A 21,987-nucleotide genomic window follows, 5' to 3' on the forward strand; every position below is an offset into this window, starting at 1 on the left:
TTGACGTTTTTTCCATGTAGCTAATCACTATTTAGTTAGACAAAGAGACAGAATACTTCAGGTGAATTTAATTTAAGTCAGTACCCAACTACAGGGTATTCTGGAGAGCACAGAGTAGTAGACTACTCATCTTATTGAAAATGGGGCGTATGAAGGAGAATTTAAGATTGAAAAGGTAGATTAAAGTATAAATGGGAAATGCCTTTGAAGCCAGGTTAAAAAGTTGAAAAATTTCTAGGTAGTAAGAGTTTTGTGTGGCTGAATATCCTTGAAATTAAGTTTAACTTGGGACTCCTTCAGTTGCAAGCAATAGAAAACTCAAACTGATTTGAATTTAAGTGTAAAAAAAATTAAAAAGATTTATGGGTTGGTATAACTGAAAAATGCAGAGGCAGCACTAACCACCTCAAGTCATACTTATTATGACTTGGCTAAGTTGAGATGACTCTCACTGGGTTGCTTCTCTCTCTCAATCGTGCTCTCTTCTCCGTTGGACTTTTCAGGTTCCTAGTAGTGGCGCCTCCCATCTTCAGATTTACATCCTCTGAGGTCCAAGTTTAGAAGAATAGAATGACTGTTCTTTGAAATTCCCCTACAAATCCAGAAATTTCCTTATTTTGGACTTGTTGGTTCACTTTGGCTGCAGGAAAAGTATAATGATGATGTGCTAGAGGGTGTCCTATGCTTGCCCCAAACTAATCAGTGCTGGTTAGGGAGGGAATTCAAGGGCTCTCTTTGGCCAGCCTGGTCACCTGCTCTCCTCCTGGAGTCAGGAACCTCAAGGACACCATGTAGTCTGAATGTTGGAGAGGGGTATTTTCCCAAAGAAATGCAGCATACTGGACGAATGGAAAGTGCATCAGTCAGCTGAGGCTGGGTTTTGCTGCAGTGACAAGCAACACCAAAATCTCAGTGGCTTCGTACAGACAACTATAACTAAAGTTTATTTCTCACTCACGCAAAGTCTGCTGGCACCTCTCTAGGACAGGTGCCCTCCATGTGGTGGCTTAGCCTTCCCAGCTTCTTCCATCTTGTGGTGTCTCCATAGCACATATTGCCAGGATAGGTACAGCAGGGAAAGGGAGTGTGCAGTGGTCTGGAAGTGGCACCTGTCACTTCTGTTTTGACCAGAGCTGGCCAGAGCCAGGGGTGGGGCTTGGAGAGAGGACTGTAAGCCTCCCCATGTGCCTGGAAGGAGAGATGAACAGAATGGGCGTGAGCAGGAGATGGTGCAGCCACACTGGGCGAGCACAACCACTGCTTTCCACAGGGTGCCTGTAGGACCTCATTTTCTCAGGCCCATCCCTCGTACCCCTCCTGTCTTGATCTGACTCATTCTTGGGATAATGCTGAGAGCAAGTAATGTATTTGGTAAACGTTTAGAGCTTTTCAGTGCCGTGTGCCCAAGGACTGAGTAGTCATCACGCTGCCTTTCTGAGGACATTAGGAATATTTCTTGTCATGACTCACGCCCTGGATTTCTCCTCAGCACTATCCCACACACTGCTCTTTTAGACTGGAGGCCGTTATTGAGGGAGATGTCGTTTAGCATTTCTGAACATTGAAGGGGACGAAGTCCTTGGCAAAGATTGTATTTCCCAGTCTCAGGTCTTTACAGTTTAGAAATGTTTCCTTGACTAGATGGGAAATGTCTGACTCCTGTACCTAAGTTCTGACTTCATTCATTTCTCTGTCATGAATAAAAGTAAAATTTAGGCAAGGAAGGAATTCTTCTGTGGCAGTCTTAAAAAAAAAAAGAAAACAGAAAATGATACAGTGGCTATGGAAAGCAGTATGGCAGATCCTCAAAAAATGAAAAATTGAATTACCGTGTGATCCAGCTCTTACACTTCTGGATATATATCCTGAAGAAGTGAAAAGCAGGGGATCAAAGAGATACTTGTACACCCACGTTCATAGCAGCAGCATTTGCAATAGCCAGAAGGTGGAAGCAATCCAAGTGTCCATCGATGAATGAGTGGATATGCAGAATGTGGTACATACACACCATGGAATATTATTCAGCCCTCAAAAGGAAAGGAATTCTGACGCATGCTATGACATGGAGTAACCGTGAGGACAGTGTGCTAAATAAAATAAGCCCGTCATAAGAAGACAGATGCCATATCATTCCCCCTTATCTGAGGTACCTAGAACAGTCAAATTTAGACAGAAAGTGGAGTGGTGTCCAGGGCCTGGGGCGGGGGAGGAGAACAGGGCATTACATAGTTTAATGAGCACAGAGTTGCAGTTTTGCAAGATGAAAAGAGTTTTGGAGGGGGTGGTGTTGATGGTTGCACAGCAATACGAATGAACTTAATGCCACTGAACCATACACTTAAAAAAGGTTAAGGTGGTAAATTTTGTGTTATGTATATTTTACTACAAAAAGATTTGCCCCCACTTCACCGCGAAGCTTACATCTTTTCCTATAGGTTGCTCACCACATTTTCCAGTACTCCATGAGATTAGCAGACAAGAAACTGGAAGCTGCTGAGTGGGCCGTTGGGTGCCCCATCTGCTACATTGTCCCCTGAAGGGCCCTTGCCCTTGGCTTCCAGCTCAGGGTGGCTGCATTGGAACCCGGCTCTGGTCAGAGCATTGGCCAGAGCAGCAGAACTGTCTCTCCATTTCCTTGTACTAATTGTATGTATAGTCTTGCTGTCATCATCCATTAGATAGAGACAAAGGGAACTCACTTTCTAAATTCGTACCCACTTTTGTTCTGCTTTGGGAAAGTATGTAACTGACTAGTAGTCAGGTCCCCTCCATTTATATTTTAGAGTCTACAATTTATACAGACTGTTTCTCTCTTGGTGAGTGGTTGACATTTCTTTCTTTTGCTTTGTAAGTATTTGTTTTATTCTTAGCACTTTTTGAAGTGGTTGCAGGGGGTGTTGAGATCCCTTTTAAGCTTCTGATGTTCTTCCTGTTTATTTTTAGTGATGACAAATTAAACCTCCAAGCCTTCTGGTGATGGTCATGTGATTAATATGCCCAGTGCTTTCAGTCCAGTGAGGGGTTTCAGGGCACCTTTTGGCTGCTAGTGATATTCCTCTTAATAGTGTTTCCTGAGTGCGTCACATAGTCTTCTCAGGTGGTAGAAAGGGAGAGAGACTTCATTGCCAACACCATTTCTAAATATAAACTTCTACTTTAAACAGGCTGTTAGAACTTCCCTTGGAAAGTTCATTTGTGAAAGTAGAGCTGTTAGTCATTCTGTAAGCCATGCCGCTTCACTTACCTTCTCCCGACAATGCTGTGTGGTCAGATTTAGAAAATAGCGTCATCTGTGGTGGCCCATTGATTTTGTAAGGCCGGAAGGTCTTTGGTGTTTCATGCTGAACAGCTTGGGACTACCCGCTTCTCCCCTCCTCACAGCTAGTTCTTGTGTGCCTTCGGGTTTCTTAAAATGTTACTGTTTTCTGTCCTTGGATTGGTCTTATTTGCAAAAGAAAAAAAAAGCCATGGTTATCATCTCATTGATTTTGACAAAAGAAACTATTGAAGAAGTGGAATTGGTGAATCTTGACTATTTGAGTTTTCAGTAGACTCAGCCATATCTAGATTGTCAGGGGAGGGAAATCCATCCATCTGTCCATCCATCTCTGTCCATTTGCCTTCACTGACCTGGAAGTTCTGTGTGGAGATGTGAAGGCGTGGTTTTAAGTTAGTGTTACATAGCAACTTAACTGGAGACATGAGTAAGCTTCAGGGGTCAACCTCCTTGAAATTTCGTGCAAAATCTATATGTGCATATTTCTAGGGAGAGGATTCTCTATATAGCTTGTGTTAGGTTTTCAAAAGGATCCAAGCCCCAAAGCTGTAAAGAGCGTTCTGAAATGCTAAGAAAATAATTCATTTTAGTCATTCTGTAAGCCATCCCGCTTACAGAATGTAAGATAGTCCCAGTGGCTGGGACTGTCCCCTGATTGCAGCTGTCATACTGCTAGAGTAGTACCTTCTGAGTACTTAAGGTGGCCCTTAGAACGGAAGAGGATAACTAGGCCTTTGCGAGCCCGAAAGAAGTGAACAAAAGGGAAAGAGGAAGCACGGTAGACTCTATGATAAACACTGAAACGACTGAGGATTGAGTCCATTTTATTTTTGAAAAAAGTGTGCCCTCCTCAAATGCTTGTTGATTCCTATAATCCTGGGGAAGGGAGCTAACAGCAAAGATTCTGAAGTCAGATTTCCTCAGTTCAAAGCCCAGCTCTGCCATTCAGTGGGTGTGTGTCCTTTAGCAAATTATATAATTTCTGTGTGCCTCTAGTGTCCTCATACATAAAATGGGGATAGTATTTACCTCATAAGGTTGTTGTAAGGACTAAATGAGGTAATATAGAGTGCTCACGACTCATGTAGTACGTGGTAAATGCTTAGTAAATAAATATTCGCTATTATAGTGGAGCCAGTCCTTAGTAACATAAAGAGTAGTAAAGTACAGACAGTTCCATTTTAGTAGTAAGATATGGACAGGTCAGTTTCTGTGTGCCTGTTGGTGGTTTTATTCCTGTCTCCCAAAAATCACCTGCCTCCAGCATTTGTCTACTTACGAGCTGTTTCGAGTAAATTATGGTCGACTAACATCATAAAAGATGAAAGAATGCTTTCACATATCCTTTTAGCAAAATAGGATGGTTTGTGTTCCTGTCACAAAATGTTACATGATGAGGTTCTTACTGTTAAATGATTACCTGTGAAAACTGGATGAGAATATCAGATGTCCTTTTTGTCTTGAGAAGTATACTCTGCAGCCTTTGACCTGAAATTTCATCTGGGATATGGTCGCTGAAGACTCGTAGTCTTGAGATTTCACTGATACGATCAATTTCTCCATCATCATTAGACTAGAGAGCCGCTTTCTATCTCTTTACATTCATCTTCTGACTCATCTAATAATTGTGAAATGTCTTCTTCTGTCAATTTTATTCTTTTCGCCATTACGGGTGGAAAACGGAAAACTGAATTTTCAACTGTGTTCCATGAAACCTAAGAAAATGATTGCAAAGATGGTCTCTTCAGACTTCTTTTATACCTTCTTGAAAATGATACAGTACTTTGGGCCGTGCAGTGAGGAAACTGAAGGACGATGTCATAGTGAGGATTTATTTTACTATTGTACTATCTCAGGCAACCTTCTGTCATTCTCCCGTTTTCTTAATTTAGTCTTTTTTATTTTATTTTTTATCATAGGTGGAAATAATTGATGGGTAATGATGAAATAATTCCTGCAATGGTAAAATAGCAAAATGTTTCAAGATGTTGGAAGAATAAGATCACGGACATCCCATATTTTTATGGGATGGACATTTTTAAAAGTGTCCAGTGAACTCATGGGAAATGTAAGGTAGAAGGAGTTTTTGGAAAACCTCCAAGAAAGAATAAAAATTATGAAATAGCTATGCTTACACATAGTCAGAAGTACTCAAAAAGAAACTCTAAACTATTCAGGTCGGTGCAAAAGTAACTGTGGTTTTTATAATTATTTTTAACCTTTTAAATGGCAATTACTTTTGCACCAACTTAATATTATTGGATCCAGGGAACCCTGATGGTTTGCTGTGGGTTAATCACACTTCTAATAAACCATCTGAAGGAAATAATCAGAAGGGTAAAAGTTAATGTATGAAGATACTTATTGGAGTTTTTTTTTTTTTTTTTTTTTATTAAAAAGAAACCTAAATGTGTAACATAGAGTAATAGGCCGATTTGGCACAGGGTACCCAAATCTTATGTAATGGTTTAAAAGTTATAGTCTGAGAAAGTCTGTAATGATTGGAGAATACAATCATGATAGAAAATTAAATTTAGAGAGCATAATACAAAGTTGTATATACAGTGTGAGGTCAACAATGTAAAATATATACATGGAACAATAGTGGCAGCAAATACATAAAATGTTAATAGTTTTTTTCTGGGTGATGTCATGATTTTTGACATTTAAATTTTATTATCTGTTTATCTTCTAAAGTCTGTAACCTGTATTATTTTATGAACAGTGTAAATCTTTTTGTGAAGTTGAAGCAACTATTCTTTTTTTATTAGCAGTTTTGTTAAGAGATTGACATACCGTATAATTCACCCACATAAAGTCTTCCATTCAGGTTTTTTAGTATAGTCACAACAACTCTTCAACCATCACCATAATCAATTTTAGAACATTTTCATCACTCCAAAAAGAAATTCTATACCCGTTAGCAGTCATTCCACTTCTCCCCATCCCCCCCCAGCCCTAACAACCACTAATCTCTCTATCTGTATAGATTTGCCTGTTCTAGACACTTCATAGAAATGGAACCATACAACTTGTAATCCTCTGTGACTGCCTTCTTTCACTCCGCATGTTTTCAAAGAAAAGCAAATCACTCTTGCACTTTAGTTGGCTCATTTTATTTAGAAACATACTAACCCTTATTTATCATATGGTATAATGTATTTTTTTTTCTTTACTCCTAGAGCTGGTTCCTTCTATTATGAACAACTTGTTGAATCCAGATGCCATTTTCTCAAACAACGAGATGAGCCTGTCGGACATAGAGATCTATGGCTTCGATTATGACTACACCTTGGTGTTTTATTCAAAGCACCTCCACACACTGATATTTAATGCCGCTCGGGACCTTCTCATCAATGAACACCGGGTAAGAGCCCAGGGACATTGCAGTCTTCTTCACCGGTCTCTTAGACATTGAAAGAATAGCCGTGAGCTGAGTGGACCTGGCCTCATGGTGCCTGCACGTAGATGCCATTTAGTAAATTGTGGCTGAATCAGTGAGCAGTTTGTTCCCTTCCAATGACTCTACCTGAAAGATTTTCCCCCCCTACTTTATTGAGGTATGATTGACAAGTAAACAGCTGTACGTATTTAATGTATATAACTTGATGAGTTTTGGGATCAGTATACACCTGGAAAACCATCACCACCATATCAAGGCCATCACCTTCCAAAGTTTCCTCCCTGCCCCCTTTGGTATTATTGTCCCCCTCTCCCTCCCTTGTTTTCCCCCTCCCCCCATCCCTGTGTGTTTGTGTGTGCACGCGTGTGTGTTAAGAGCACTTCATATAAGATTTACCCTCTTAGCAAACCTTAAGTATACAGTACAATATTGTTCTCTATAGGTACCATGCTGTACAATAGATTTCCAGAACTTACTTATCTTGCCTAACTGAAACTTTGTACTCAGAAGATAGTGTTTTTTTTTTTTTTTAAGTCTTTAGGTGTCTCTCTGACAAAAGACTTTGCCAAGTTATGCATTAGCGCAGATCCACCTACAGATATTTGTGCAGTCATTTCTCACAGAGCAGTGACATAGTTTCTCCCAAAGTCGGAGGGAGTGGCAGCCTGCTGAATTCTGGTTAGAAGAATTCTTCAAATGATACGCAATATATTTTGTACTAATCTCAGCCTATCAATAACCAGTGTTGTGGCAGGACCAATCCTTGTGGTTTTTATTATGATTGCAAGATGCCCTTTAGCAATAACCATCAGGAGACTTGGAAAAGAGTCAGGTTTATTATTTACAAGGCCTGGAAATTGCACAGCACGTCTGGGGTCACACAGTGAGGTCGTGGGTGGAGAGAGAGAGAGCAGGAGACAGACCGCCCCAGACAGTGCCATGTGTGGGCCTGGGGTTCCGTTTTTAGTGGGGTTGAGGGTGGGGGCTCACTCTTTATCGGTGAATTTAAAACATACAAGCAGGAATTTAAAGCACAGGAAGAGAAAACCAGTAGCCCAAATGGTCATTTGTTAAAATCAACCAAGATCTCTAAAGGAGGAGGTGGCCTGACTCTGTCTAGTCCTGTGCTTAGCGGTGTATTTATTCTAGATTTGAAGAGAATGCTTCTTTGAAATGGATGCTTCGGAAATCAAATCTTAAGTCAGGCACTTGCATTATAAGAAAGAAAAAGAAATGTCAGGGCTTATCCTACACGCTGTTTTATCCTCATCACTGATTTGAATTGTGTTCTTTTATGAAGAACATTTGAATGTCCTCTGATGCATAGTATTGTTGAGAGCTTTGAATAAGGAAAGAAAAAGAGAAACATTCAAAACCTAGCTTGCTGTCCTCTAGTTTGAGTACACATTTCAGGAACCAGGATGAGAAGCATCCTCAGAGGTCAGTTGGATTCATGCCCTTGGAGAACCCCCACAGTATCCCAAATGGTGCAGCTCAAACCTCCGTCTCAGACCAGAGTGCCTTACTCCAGGAGGCAGTTGTGATTTGGGGGATTCTTCCATGGGTTGAACAATTCTGCCTCATACCGCTTTTCACCATCGCTTTTCTTCATTCCTTCACGCATTCCTTAAACCTTTACTAAGTGCCTTTTCTATGCCAAGCCCTGTACCAGAAGCAGGGAGGATGAAGATGAGAAGGACCCAGGTACTGCCCTTGGAGACCCAACAGTGTAGTGGGGGAGTCGGTCAGGTAGACAGATGGATTATAAAGCCACCTGGTGGAGGTCTCTACAGACATCTGAACAGAGAGCGAGGGATGTGTGGAGGATGGCTGGAACAACTTTTTCTGCCTGCGGGAACTGGGAAACCAACAAAGAAGGTGATATTTCTGTGGAGTCTGGAAGGAGTTTCTCAACAAAGCTGGGCTGGGTGGGTGTGAGTAGAAACTTAAAACTTGACTGAGTAATAGGCTGGGTGTCATATATACAGACCGGTCCTCCAAGACTTCTCCTTTCCTCTTTCCCAGACTGGTCATTGTTAGTTTTGTTTTTCTTTTCTTTGAAAGGAAGGTGCTGCTCACAGTGGCCCATGTGCGGATCGAACCGGCAACCCTGGTGTTAGCAGCACCACGCTCTAACCAACTGAGCTAACCGGCCACCCCCATTCTTAGTTCTTTTAACCATTCTCATTTGGCCTCTTTTCTAGTCTTTTCATCATCTTGGTCACCCTCCTTTGTGTCTGCTCTGGTTGTTCCCTCTTATATGTGAAGCCCTGAACTGGAGAGGTTACTACAGGTAGGGTCTGACGAGTGTGGAATAGGGGGAGGCTGTCACTTCTCTGGTTCTGGATACCATGCCTTTATTAATGCCGCCAGTTTCCATTAGTTTTGGATCTTCACCATTTGATGTGGTATATTTCCTGATCCCCTCAGCTTTTGGTTATTAGTGGTTTTAATAAACAACTCATTATGTCATTCAGAATGCAGAAATGAATGGCGTTTGCCAAAAAATAACATTTCCTTTAGCCAACAGCCAGCCTTCTTTAGTTATGGCCACTTTACCAGATATAAACCTATCTGGCCACTTGCCATGTAGATGCATTTCTCCATTCGTGCAAGAGATGCTCTTCTGTCTAACCCACGGTCCTTTTTTCTCCACTGTGAGGGTGGAAGCAGGATAAGAACCAGGTGGTCCTACCCTTGCTCTCCTGTCTGCCAAACTACACCACCTCTGAACCACCTCACTGGGAGATCGAGCCGGAGGGGTACATTGGTGCTGGCATCTAGTCCCAGGTCGTCTGCAGCATTTGCTGTGACTCTAATATCATGTATAAAATGAAGGTCATTGTTACTACAGCACCGTCTGTTGATTGTCTGCTAGGTGCCAAAAGCACAGGTTCTAGAGCCTGACGGCTGGGGTTCAAGTTCTTGCTTCTACCACTTATTTCGTAGGTAATCTTGAGAAATTCACCTGATTTCTTTGGGCCTCGGTTTCCTCCTCTGTGAAGCAGGTACAGTAACAGTACTTTCTTCACAATGTTATTTTGGTAATTACATGGGTTAATTTATGTAAAGAACATAGCACATAGAAAACACTCAATAAATGTTTGCTATTATTACTATCATTTCTAATCCATATGACAGCCCTGCAAATAGATATTGTCTCTGTTTTATAGCTGAGGAAACTGAGGCTTTTGGAGACCGGTAGGAGGCAGAACCAGGATTTGAGCTTAGATCGGTTTGTTTCCAGGACACAAATGCTCTCTCCTTTATTCCACATTTCCCCTTGTGGAATTAACACCTTTCGTTGCTACCTTACGGGTCTATTGTTCATAAGAAAATAAAATATTCATGAAGATTAAAAATTTCTGAAGATAAAAAATTTATGAAATTTGGGGGGAAAGAGAGATGACATAGATAGAAAAAAAAGTGCAATCATTATGATTAGAAAAGCTTCTGGATTTAGGGCCAGTTAAATTTCATTCCCATTATGTCTGTTTGTTGCTTTGGTAAAAGAAGTATATCATAACAGTAATTATATCAGGCATATTAATAGAGTCAATTAAGCTTGTGCAGATTTTTCTCTTGCTTTGGATTTGAAAAAATTCTTCTAAGATGCTGTTGAAAGCACTGAGTTTAGTGCTGTTTTTCCTGCCAAAGACTAAATGTCCTAGAAATGGGAATGCATCTGCTTTTGAGATGCACAGTAATAGAACAGTAAGTTTGCAATTTAGCATCTTCCCAAAAAGCAAGTGTAAAAGTTCCAGCTCCTTCTTAATTACCCTTTTTCTTTTTTATAAGAACAAGATTTTACAAAAATAGAAATGAAAAATATCGGGTGATAACTGCACCTGTTTCATCATTTCACATGTCCGCCAAAGGATAAAAAGAGAGTGTTTGAAGAGTTCTTGATTTCATTTCCCAAATTTGCACCCTCGTCAGTGTTCCTGATCATCAATCACCAGGTTTTCACATGGTTGTTCAGTCCAAACTTAACATTAGCTGTGACCCCCACATTTTCTTGTATTCCACGTCTGGTCTCTCTGCAAATTCTGTGGGTCCTTTCTCTTTCTCTTTATAAACAAACTTTTAATTTTAGAAGAGTTTTAGGTTTACAGAAAAGTTGCAAAGGTAATACAGAGAGCTCCTGTCTATGTACCCTGCCTGGTTTCCCCTAATGTTGACATGTTACATTACTGTGGTACATTTATCATAATGTAAGACCCAGTATTAATTATTAACTAAAGTCTATACTTGATTCAGATTTCCTTAGTTTTTGTCTAATGTCCTTTTCCTGATCCAGGAATCCCATGCAGGACTCTCCATTGCATTTAGTTGTCATGTCTCCTTAGGCTCCTCTTGGCTTTGACAGTTTCTCAGACTTGCCTTTTTTTTGATGACCTTGACAGTTTTGAAGAATACTAGTTGGGTATTTTTTAGGATGCTCATCTCTTGGGATTTGTCTGACGGTTTTCTCATGGTTAGACTGGGGTTATGCGTTTGTCGTGTGGGGCGGCCTGTGGGGTCTCTGGTCCCACTCCGCACATAAGAACGCAGGATATGGTGAGGCCAAAAAGGAACACCCACGGAGCCATAGGTAGGGGAATCATACCACTATAGGCTTGCTGGAGGCTGGATTCACACGACGTGCGACCTGCTGTCCGCTTTTCTGCCAACTGACCGACTCCCCTCGCTAGCTACAGTCCGCCATGCTAACTGCAATCCACGCTTGCTAGCTTAGCCACCATCTTCTTGCTAGCTCCCATTTTTTTTCTGCTATTAAAGCCATGGCAGTAATATTAGTGGCCAATGGCTCACCGGTTACAGCTGACGGCCAACTAGCCACAGCTGATGGCCATCCAATCACAGTTGATGGCTATTTACTACCTGAGCCAGCACCTTTCCATGTGAGGCCGAGAGCCTGGAAACTGTACTCCTGGCTCTGTCCGCACAGAGTTTGAAGGAGGAGGACCACAGCGGTCAAGTGCCGTGGTCCTCACGTCTTTCCCAGGCTCCATTTCGTCAACATGATTTATCACTGGTCATGTTGGCCTTGATCGTGTGGCAGAGGTCTCTCCACTGTACAGTTACTCTCTTCCGCCTCCCCATGCTGTACTATATGGGTGGAAGTCACTCTGCAGCTGTGAACTCTCTTTTCACTCACTCCAAAGGTGTCCTGACCCCATCCACTCCTCACCTCCCCCACGGCCATCACCCCGGTGTAAGCCACCATCACCTCCCATCTGACAGTGCCCTAGCCTCCTGACTGATCTCCCTGCTTCCGCTGTTCCCCCTTAGTCTGCTCTATTTGGGAGCAAGAGGGAACCTTTAAATGTTAATCACTTCACCCGTGGGCTCAGTGTTTCTGGAGCCCCCCATCACACTCAGAATGCCGGAAGGCATCCCACGCTCCCCGGCCCCAGCTTCCTCCCGAGCTCCCTTCCCACCTGCTCTCACTCTGCTCCAGCCACACCAGCCTACTTGCTCCTCCTTGAACTGCCAGACACGTTCCTACCTTTGGGCCTTTGCACGTTGCACTTGCCGTTTCCTCTGTTTTGGAACACATTTTCTTGCCCGAGTCCTTGCTCCTCATTTTTCTTGTTTGAGGTCTCGGAACCCTTACACTAAATTTTCTTTGTAGTACTTATCACTGCATTGTGTGTTTATTTGCTTATGGTCTGCCTCTCCTCAGTAGAATGGAAACTTCTGGGTGGCAGAGACTGTGTCAGTTTCGTTCATGGCCATATTCCTAATGCACAAAGTATGTGCTCGACAAATATTTGATTTCTTTGTTGAATTCCAGTTAAGTGACAGTGTTGTGCTCGGCGTGGAACCGCCACTCTGATGCAGGTCATTTTGCCTTTGCTTCATATTTTGTGTGGATTTGGAGAGCTTTGTTTTTATGTTCTTCTACCCTGTCTCTAACTAGACTCATAATTTAGGCTACTTTAAATACTATACTGGGACCTCTGAAAAACAGGTCTATTTATAGGCATCTGAACCTCAGGCGCTCACAGGCAGTGTTGTAATGCCGAGCTCCATAGCTGTGGCCAGAGCTCTGTAATTAGCAAGGAAAGGGGCTCATGGCCAAACTGCAGAACTGGGGGAATTACATGGGGAACTAACACATGGATTCTCTGCAGTGTTTCAGTCTTAACTTTCCTTGAAGCTGTAAGGGACATTTCTGTAGCATTATCAGGGGGAAACCTCCATCTTTATTTGCCCCCACACACTAGCCTGCCCAGAGTCTCCTGGAATTGGAGCAAATCCAGGTACTGAAGGAAACCAGACTGGGTCCAAAAAAGAAAATTTTTAATAAAAATCCCAAGTAAAAGTCTTTTATTGTTTATGTTTCTTTCTGCTTTTAGGGATGCCTGTAATCTTCATGACACATTGGGTGAGTCATGTTTCTCAGGCAGGTGGAAAGTTTCTAAACTGTGAAGAGTCCAGAAAATCTAGTCATAGGCCATTGGAGACCTGGCTGATGTGAGCAGCTGTGGCTTTCTCAACCGGATATTACTTTTGCTGGTTATTCCTAGAGATGTTGCGCGCGCGCGCGCGCGTGTGTGTGTGTGTGTGTGTGTTGTGTGTTGGAAAGGGGCCCATCATGAGGACATTTTGGACTTTGGCTGCTTGTATGGGGAATCAGTTTAGGGACAGGAGTGGAGCATAGAAATCACCCCAATCCAACCATTTCATTTTCCATATCAAGGAGGCCTGGAGAGGTTAAGTGACTCGCCTGAAGTCCTCCAGGAGAGTAGAGTAGCAGAGGCTAGTAACGTCAGCCTAAGAGCCCAGGCCTCTCGATTCCCAGCTCAGCAAAGCAACTCAGTTTTCTTGAGCACTCGCTCTGTGCCGGAAACTGCCCTCACAGCCCGCACGCATCTTTTGGCTTGATCTTCTCTGCTTTCACATAGGGGAGGACTCTTGTTATTCTGACCTTGGTGATGAGAAAACGGGGGTTCAGAATGGCAGGTGACCTTGCCTAAGGTCACACAGGTAGCACATAGTAGGATTAGGATTTGGGGGGCCTGTGTTCATCAGGACGACATTGTCCCACAGGGGCTCTTTCAGCTGCTTCTGTCAGTTCTCCAGGTCGTCTGCTGTGGTCTCTGGACCATTGGAAAACCACTGTGTATCTAGCAGGAGTGGCTCTCTAAGAATACACAGCGAGAGCACAGGCAGGGGAACATGAGTGGGTGTGGGGCCGTGTCTCACTAGGACATTCGTGTCCTACTGGGGAGCCCAGGGAAGCCCTGTTCAAGGAAGGAGGCCCAGACTTTCCAGCAGTCCATGTACAGAGTATCTGTGCGCTCGCTGTCTCATTCACGTGCTGCCTCAGCTAAACTAGCTGGAAACGGTGAGTCCTCAGCGAACTCACTGAGTCCTCTCAGCGGCAGTACCGGCTGTCATGGCAGGCCGTGAGCAGCTAGTACGGTGGCTCAGGTTGGTTCAGAATTGATTGCAGGGTGCTGCTTCTACTCTGGCTCTAACTAGACTCATAATTTAGGCTACTTTAAATACCGTACTGGGACCTCTGAGAAACGGGTCTATTTATAGGCATCTGAACCTCAGGCGCTCGCCGGCAGTGTTGTAATGTCAAGGTTAGTAGCTGGGGACGTGGACGTGATGCGGACCTGGGTTCGGCCAGTACGCGAACGTCTATTTATCTCTGTGCGCCTGGGCAGGCTCCTTGACTCTCCTTCTCAGGTTATTCAACAGTAAACCAGACATATGGTGCCCTGCCTCCTTCATGCTTGGGGAGTGAGGAGTAAATAAAATGAAGTCACAGAAAGTGGCTAGGACAGTGTGGCACATGGCCAGTGCTCAGTAAAAGCCCCTCTCTCAGTAACTTGTTAATAGCTCCCTCCCTGACTCGTCACTCCCGAGTCTAAAGGAGGCTCCAGAGGGGCGGTGTCCCCTGGCCTCACCTCCGTAAGCAGGACTGTGGTGCCCCGTGTTGGGTTCTGGGAGTGTGTGTGTGTAAGAAGTATGTTAGTAAAAATGCAGAACATTGCCCAGTGTTCAGAATTCTTGGGCACGCGTGGCGGAAATACTGTGTAGTGATTTCTTGGGATGCGTGGCAGGTGTCAGGTAAATGAGCCCAAATGTTACATTTGAGTCGGCACTTTGTGCAGCTTGAATTGAAAACCTGCCGCATGTGGTTCAGCCTGGTGGTACTGGGCAATGTCTCATGCCAGTGTGACCCTGGCCACGAAACATTAGCAGTGCAGCCATGCAGAGAGGTTTCTTGTGCTTCCTGACTGTTGCCTAGGTTTTTTCTTAAGCAGTCTGCATCATGATTGGAAGATCCTGGTGACACAGTCTCCCTAGAGCAGGGGTGTCAGAACTGCGGCCCGCAATCCATTGTTAATTGGCCCGCAGCAAATTCCAAAAATATATTTAGTTTACTTAAATAAACTAGGTGAGGCAATACGTACTTCACCTCGAGTGAGTGGCCCGGCTGTTTGTGTATTTTACCGCATATGGCCTTGGTAAAAAACGTTGAAAAACGTTTTGACACGCCTGCCCTAGAGTCAGGACTAGATATTCTGTCCTGCAGGGCTGTGCTCTGAGGGTGGAGGGTGTGGGGGAGAGCAAGGGCAGAGGGCCAAGCCTGACTCCCTGCCCACTGCGCCCCAGCATGGTCCAGCTCAGGTTGTTCCATCCAGTGCCTCTGATGTCCCATGTATGAAATGGGAACGGCAGGGCCTGGGGTGCTCGGGGCATTGGTGCTGCCTGTGGGGTAGCTGGTGTTCTACTTCTGAGATCCGGAGAGGGCAGCAAGGAGTCAGATGCCTGGTGCAGTGGAGAAGCAGGGAGCTGGGATCTTTACAGCGTTTGAGGAATGGTGTAGTAACCAGGAAATGCCAGGGGAGCCGAGCTGCCTTCAGAAGTGGGACATGTTCTGAGTCAGAGCTGGAGCAATAACGGGGAAACACGTGCTGCGAAAGGGCCTCTCCAGGCCTGAGTGGGAGGGAGCTGCACCGACAGCTGTGGGGTCCCTCCAGCCCATGGAGGGTGAGCAGCGGACAGCTGCCCAGACGAGGAACGTGATGAAAGCTATATGGAGGGACCCTTTTGAGAAAGTTTCAGCTTAGGTGTCTTTATGAAACCTAGTAATGGGGCCATTTGGGGAGCTGTGACATGGAGGTGCTCACAGATGAGCTGAATGGATGGTTGACAGTGTGTAAAAGGACGTAGAAGCAGAAACGTTTCTGGGGTCTCAGGGATCTGGGAGTCCAGGGGCAGAGGGACGGGAGGGGAAGAGGCAGTTAAGACAGGAGAAATTGGGGGAACATGTGCCGGGCAGATAAACAGAGTGGGGCAGGAGGGAGGGCTCTGGCGCCAGAGGCCTCTCGGTCCGGAAGCAGAGGGACGTGCGGTGGTCTGTCCCATGTCACCGCACCTTCCCACCAAAGTGCAGTAGCCACCTCAGCCTTTGACAAGGACCAAATCTAGACACCACCTTGAACTCAGTATAGTGTTCGCTAAGACTGATTCGTCTCTTCCTTTTTAGTATCCTGTGGAAATCAGGAATTATGACTACAACCCAAATTTTGCAATTCGTGGACTTCATTATGATGTGCAGCGGGTAGGTTTAATTCTCGTGTTTTTCTACAGTTTAACGGTGTTTGGGAATAAAATGTACTCTTGGTGTTTTTCTTTGCTGAACACATAAATTAATTTTAAATTATATTCTTTGGGGATGCAGAACTGAATTATTCAAAACATCTTTGGATTAAGTCCTTTTCTAATACACAGTATTAGAAATGAATGCATTTAGTAATTTGGGAGATACTGTTTATTTCTGGTAGTTCTTTTTGATGTTTTGAGGAGGGGCCAGTTGTCAGATTTTTTTTTTGCAGATAGGCCATTTCCTTATTAATGAGTAGCACAGTGCTTTAATCAGCAACCAAACCTTTCAGAAACATACAGTGTGCTTCCGTGTTATGACAACTTAATGTTGCTATGATTTATAATGACACCAGAATCCTCATTACATATGTGAATTGTTGTGTATTATTTACCTGTCCCTATGTTTTTGTTTTTGAAGGCAGTATTGATGAAGATTGATGCATTTCATTACATCCAGCTGGGAACTGTCTACAGGTAAGAGTACAAGGAGGCAAATTTAATTCACCCGAAGTAACCAAGTGGCTTTGGGTCTCTGACTGTCCAGTGATGAGGAGAGCTGCAGTGTGTGTCTTTGTGAATCATTCCCTCCCTCATCCTTCATTAGAGACATTCATTGGGGCCTACTACCATGCTAGATGCTAATAGTTTGGCACAGAAGGGTGTTCTCAAGGAGCTTGGGGTGAAGGTAGGAAGTCACCCAAGGAAATGAGTGACTGCAGCCCAGGGCAACTAAGAGGATGGTGGACATGTGCTAAGATACCTGCGGGGCTCTCCGGAGGCTGAGAGGGTGGACTGGCTTTCCTCCCAGAGGTGCTGCTGGCCAGCTGAGCTAGTATCCTGAAGAGGAGGTCTGCTTGGGGAGGGATGTCAGGGTGAGAGAGTGGGTTCTCATTACCCCCACGGTAGTTGAGTAGTTTGGATAGTAAGACGTTTTTATTCCTTGTTTATTAGAATTAGTAGAAGCATGTAGCTCAGTCAGAAATCTTTGGAACTTTGAAAATGACGGGTTTTATCTTTTCTAAAATTCTCAAATTCAGGGGTGGGATTTAGGAGTGTGGTTTATATTTAGATTCATATATTGTATTTTAAAAAAAAGAGGTGTGCATATCTTAGTTTCTTCTCTCACAAGTTCTTTGTTAAAATGAATATTTTTATCCAAGTGAAACACAGACACAGTTACAGTCAAATAGTACTAACAATGTCATAGCAGACAACAGCAGTCCTCTGTCTTCCCTTCCCCCACCCAACCCCTTTAAAAACTCTTTTTGGATTAAAAAAACCTTTTTTTCCCTATTTCTAATAAGTGTGCTCATACCGATACTTCTGTTTCCTAATGTATTAATTCTGGTCATCATCCCTGCTATGACAGATAAGGATTTGGCGCTTTCGCTCACGCGCCCCCTTCTCTGTCCTCATTCTCCTAACCTTGTTATCTGGTTATTTCACCATCATTGTTTGCATTATGACTCTGCAGGTCTTAAGCCAAGTTGTGCACTGGGATTGTTTCTTCCTGGTAGTGTTAGGTTTTTCTTAGATTTAATAATAACCTCACTTTTTATTTGCTTCATTTTCTGTGTACGTGTCCCTAGTTTTCTAAATTTTCCATCACAAATACCAAGCATGTATTTATTTATCAACAATTCAAACACTTTGAACACTATTATTCACATTTTTAAAAAATGGAGAGCTGCCTCCTCTGGTCTCCACTGATTGCTCATCCTTGGACTTGTGTTTTCCCCTTTCTAGTTTTACTTTCTCATTTTGCTGGAGCACATCCTCGAGTAGCTTCCTGGTGCCTCCAAGGGCTGAGCCTTTCTGGGGATCTGTGGTGGTTAATCAGTTGTTCTCTTTGGTCTCCTATTGCAGGCCCCTGTTCTCAATGTTGCTAAGTGTCTCCTTTTCATCTATGATTTGTCTTGTCTACTGATGTTGAAATGTCTTATTCTACCGATGTCTTTGTCCTCATTTCCTTTGACCTTTTGAGCGATTTATACTTGACTCTTATTGTCATTTTAATGTGTTTCAGGAGAAAGGAGAGGTGGTGGTGGTGATGAGAATAACAATAATATTAGTACTAACAAATAGCAATGAATAAATATTGAGTCTTGCTGTGGGACAGACACTGCCATATCTGTGTTAACTCTTTGGCTCCTCAAAATAACCTTACAAGTATCTAATGAAGTGGTACTTATTAGTCCCAGAGATGTTAAGCAACTTGCCCAAGGCCGTACAGAAGTAGAATTCAGACCCAAGCAGCCTGGCTCCAGAGTCTGTGCTTTTGGCCTTCGTGCGATATGGTCTTTCTGAATGTCTTCAGTGTTCACTGGAAGTCCCTCATGGACTTGCAATTCCATCCTTCCCTCTGTGTTCCTGCTGGCAGCTCCCTGACTCAGACACTTCTCCCTTCTCTCCTGGGCTTTTACAGTTTTCTGCAGCGTAGTCTGTCCTGGACTTTGTTGCTCTACTGATTTACCTAAAGCACTGGCCTCAGCCACCCCCTCCTCTCTTCTGAAATCCTGGGTGGCTGCCCACTGTCTAGAGAACAGAGCCCAAACCTCAGCTTTTGTCACCTTTCTCTAAACTTTTAGCTTCCTCTTCTTCCATCCACAGCTTCTGCACTTCCTGGATTGGTTAAGACTCTTGGTTGCAACTGGAACTGGCTTAAAACCACAGTATTGGCTCACTAACTGTGCATTCCCAGGATAGGCCAGTTGCAGGTTCCGCTGGCTCCAGGAGCCACATTGCTGTTGTCAGAACTCTTTTCATCTCTTGGCTCTGTTGCTTTCTGGGTTAGCCCCCTCTCAGGCAGGCCCCTCCCTGTGGTGACCGTGGTAATACCAGGTTTCCATCTCTCCAGCTCCAGGTCGACCTGGGAAGGGGAGTTTCTTTTCCAGCAGTTTCCACCCACCTCCGAGGGAGTGGGTGTCGGGCAGGTGCAAACAGCACATGTATTCCTTTCCTGTGAGTTCTCCTCTCTCACTGCTCAATATCTGTTCATGCTGGCGTTCTGCCAGCATGTTGGTTCCGTTCCTCTCTGCTTCCCAAAATCTCATTCATCCCTCCTTCAGGGCTGACTTATGCTGAGGCCTCTCCTCCCCCTTCAGCCTCTTCTACAGTCACATGATCCTCTAATCGTCTGCTCTCTCCTGTAGATAAATTCACAGGAGAATTGTGTTAAGGTGTATAGACAGAGCTAGGCAGGAGGAGCCAGCTGGGGCATTTAGAAGGGATGGAGTTCAGCTTTCAGTCCTGGGAAGGTCGCTGAGAATGGGGTGTGGTGCGCTGAGGTAGCAGGGGTACGTGTGTGGGCTCTGGAGTCACACTTCCTGAGTGTGAACACCGGCCCCACTGCTTACATGCATGAGGCCTTGAGCAACCTCCTGACCATTCAAAGCCTCCCTTTGCTCCTCTGTAAAATGGGATTGATTCTAGTGCCCACCTTGAGGGCAGCTTGTGTTGCATACTTGGAACAGTGACATTATAGGCATGCGTAAATGTCACTTCTCTTCCCTTTCCACTCAAAAGGGTAATGAATAAGTGAATGGCTGGGAAGACTGTTTCTATCTCAGCCTCACTTGTTTCTGAGACCCGCTGCCTGGGACTTGCCATTCCTCTATCAGGTTGAATTTTATGCTGTGTGCCGCGGGAGTGGGTGCTGCTGCGCAGAGGAGGTGGCATACTGCCTCTCCACTGCAGTCCCATTGTGTACCCACATTTTTGTTTCTTAATTGGAACCTTGAGAAAAACTAGGGTGATTGTTCCCATCACACCCCACCAGCAGAACTCTGATAGCGCTTACCATATCCCAGTTACTGTTCTGTATACAGTAACTCATTTCATCTTCTCAGTAACACCAGGAGGTAGATGCTATTACTGTTTCCATTCTAAACATGACACTGAGACCCAAAGAAGTCAGATTCCTTGTCCAGGCAGTACCCTCTAGTCACTAGGGAGCTGGGATTTGAACCCCGGGCAGACTCGTTCAGATCTGTGCCCCTAACCTTCATATTTCTCATAACTATACAGGGCCGTGTAAAGTAGTTTTCATTTTGATCTCAGTGCTGGTTTAGGCTTCATTCAAGTGCAGCAATAGCTGGCCTGAGCCTGTCAACAGCCATTCTGCACGGTGCTCCGTCTGTGGGAGGTGCCTCCCATGGAATTCAGCTGACTGTAGCAGACTGATTTCTCCGCTTCTTTGGAGTGGACGTTTGGTTACTTGGGCCTTAAGGACGCAGCTTGTCTGTCCAGGTGCCTGTGACTGGTTAGAGGTAGCAGTGACTTCTGAAAGGCTGCTGGGCCTCGTGGAGACACAGAGAAATGTCACCCAGAAGACCTCTTTGACTTTTTCCATTTTCTTTCTAAGTGTTAGAGTTTTAGGGGTGTGCACGCCTGACTGCTGCTGCTTTAGCCAGAACTGTTTCCCAAGGTCACTGTCTAGAATGATCTGGCTCAGGGTCAGTGTTTTATCTGATTTCTGGAGCAAAGATAAATGGAAATATAGTACCTCTTTTGTTTTCAAAGTTAATCAAGATCGGAGGCAAAATACTAATGAATCCACTCAATATATTTTAAAAAGTAATATGAGGGTAGAGAATGGAAGAAAGAGGCTGAAATTATATTTTCATTGAAGTGACATATCAAACATAAGTTATATTTTACAGTATGTGTATTTTAATATTGGCCAAGTGATTTTGTATGCTAAGCGACCTATTTGTATTAGTAACTAAAATTCTTACTGAATTATACTCCCGCTGTAGCACGGCGTGGAGTTTCCATAACTCATTCTGTGGTTTCCTCATCATGGAGTCTGTTTCTCAAGCACCGTCTCTTCTAGCGGAGCAGACATTTCCCTTCGTAACATTCTAGAGTGGGCAATTCCAGGTGTAGAAATATGAGACCATTGAGTCCCAGGTGACAGAATCTGTTCACAGTGCTGGTGGCAGAGGCAGGGGTAAAATCTAGCCACTCTGACTCCAGAATTTATGTTTCCCTCTGTGGAGGAGCTCAATTCATCTGCAGATTATCCTGCAGCTCCTGGAGGCAGGCAAGTGTTATCTTGGCTTTTTACAGATGAGGACACTGGCCTTCAGTGTCACATAGTTTTTGGGTCACCACAGTCAGAGGTGGGGCCCAGGCTTCCTGCCTAGTGTCATGGCGTTTAGTCCACCTGAGCCTTATGTATGACTTTTTTCATCTCAGCACTGACCTTCTTAGGGTAAAGTCTCAGAGGGCGTGAGGATGGTGGAGACAGAATTGGCCTTTCTCTCCCTAATGTAATACAAGCATTCAAAACAAAACAAAACAAAAACACCCACCCCCGAATAAGTCATCTACCTTGCACCTTGTTAAGGGAGGAAGTGTGACAAAGAGCCACAAAGCCTGGGATCCAATCCTGACCTGCCACTTTCTACTTTGGTGACCTTGGGCAGGTGCCTGACCTTGGTTGCTTCTGCTGGAAAATGGGAGGAATAATAGTGCCTCCCTCCTAGGCTTGCTGAGAATTAAGCGAATGACTGTGTGGAGTTCCTATCTGGCATATAGTAGGAGCCCTGTAATAATAGCTGTTATTTTTGTCTTGTTACCAACAGAATGCCACTAGTAGTAATAGTAGTAGCATCTCGCCTGTTATTTGCAGCAATCACTGGTGGCTCATCTTGCCTTTTTGTGAGAA

At 44.1% G+C, this 21,987-nt stretch overlaps 1 protein-coding gene across 1 annotated transcript in view; it reads left to right on the top strand.

Annotated features, from left to right (window-relative positions):
• The window catches only part of NT5DC3 (5'-nucleotidase domain containing 3), a 53,239-nt gene that overhangs the window by 9,118 nt on the left and 22,134 nt on the right, over positions 1 to 21,987 (top strand). The window contains exons 2-4 of the mRNA XM_081059458.1: positions 6,460 to 6,644; positions 16,198 to 16,272; positions 16,735 to 16,790. Of these exons, the coding sequence (XP_080915584.1) occupies positions 6,460 to 6,644; positions 16,198 to 16,272; positions 16,735 to 16,790 (316 nt within the window). The remainder of the gene's footprint in view (positions 1 to 6,459; positions 6,645 to 16,197; positions 16,273 to 16,734; positions 16,791 to 21,987) is intronic.

The sequence above is a fragment of the Rhinolophus hipposideros genome (assembly GCF_964194185.1).
Source record: "Rhinolophus hipposideros genome assembly, chromosome: 9".
NCBI lineage: Eukaryota > Metazoa > Chordata > Mammalia > Chiroptera > Rhinolophidae > Rhinolophus > Rhinolophus hipposideros.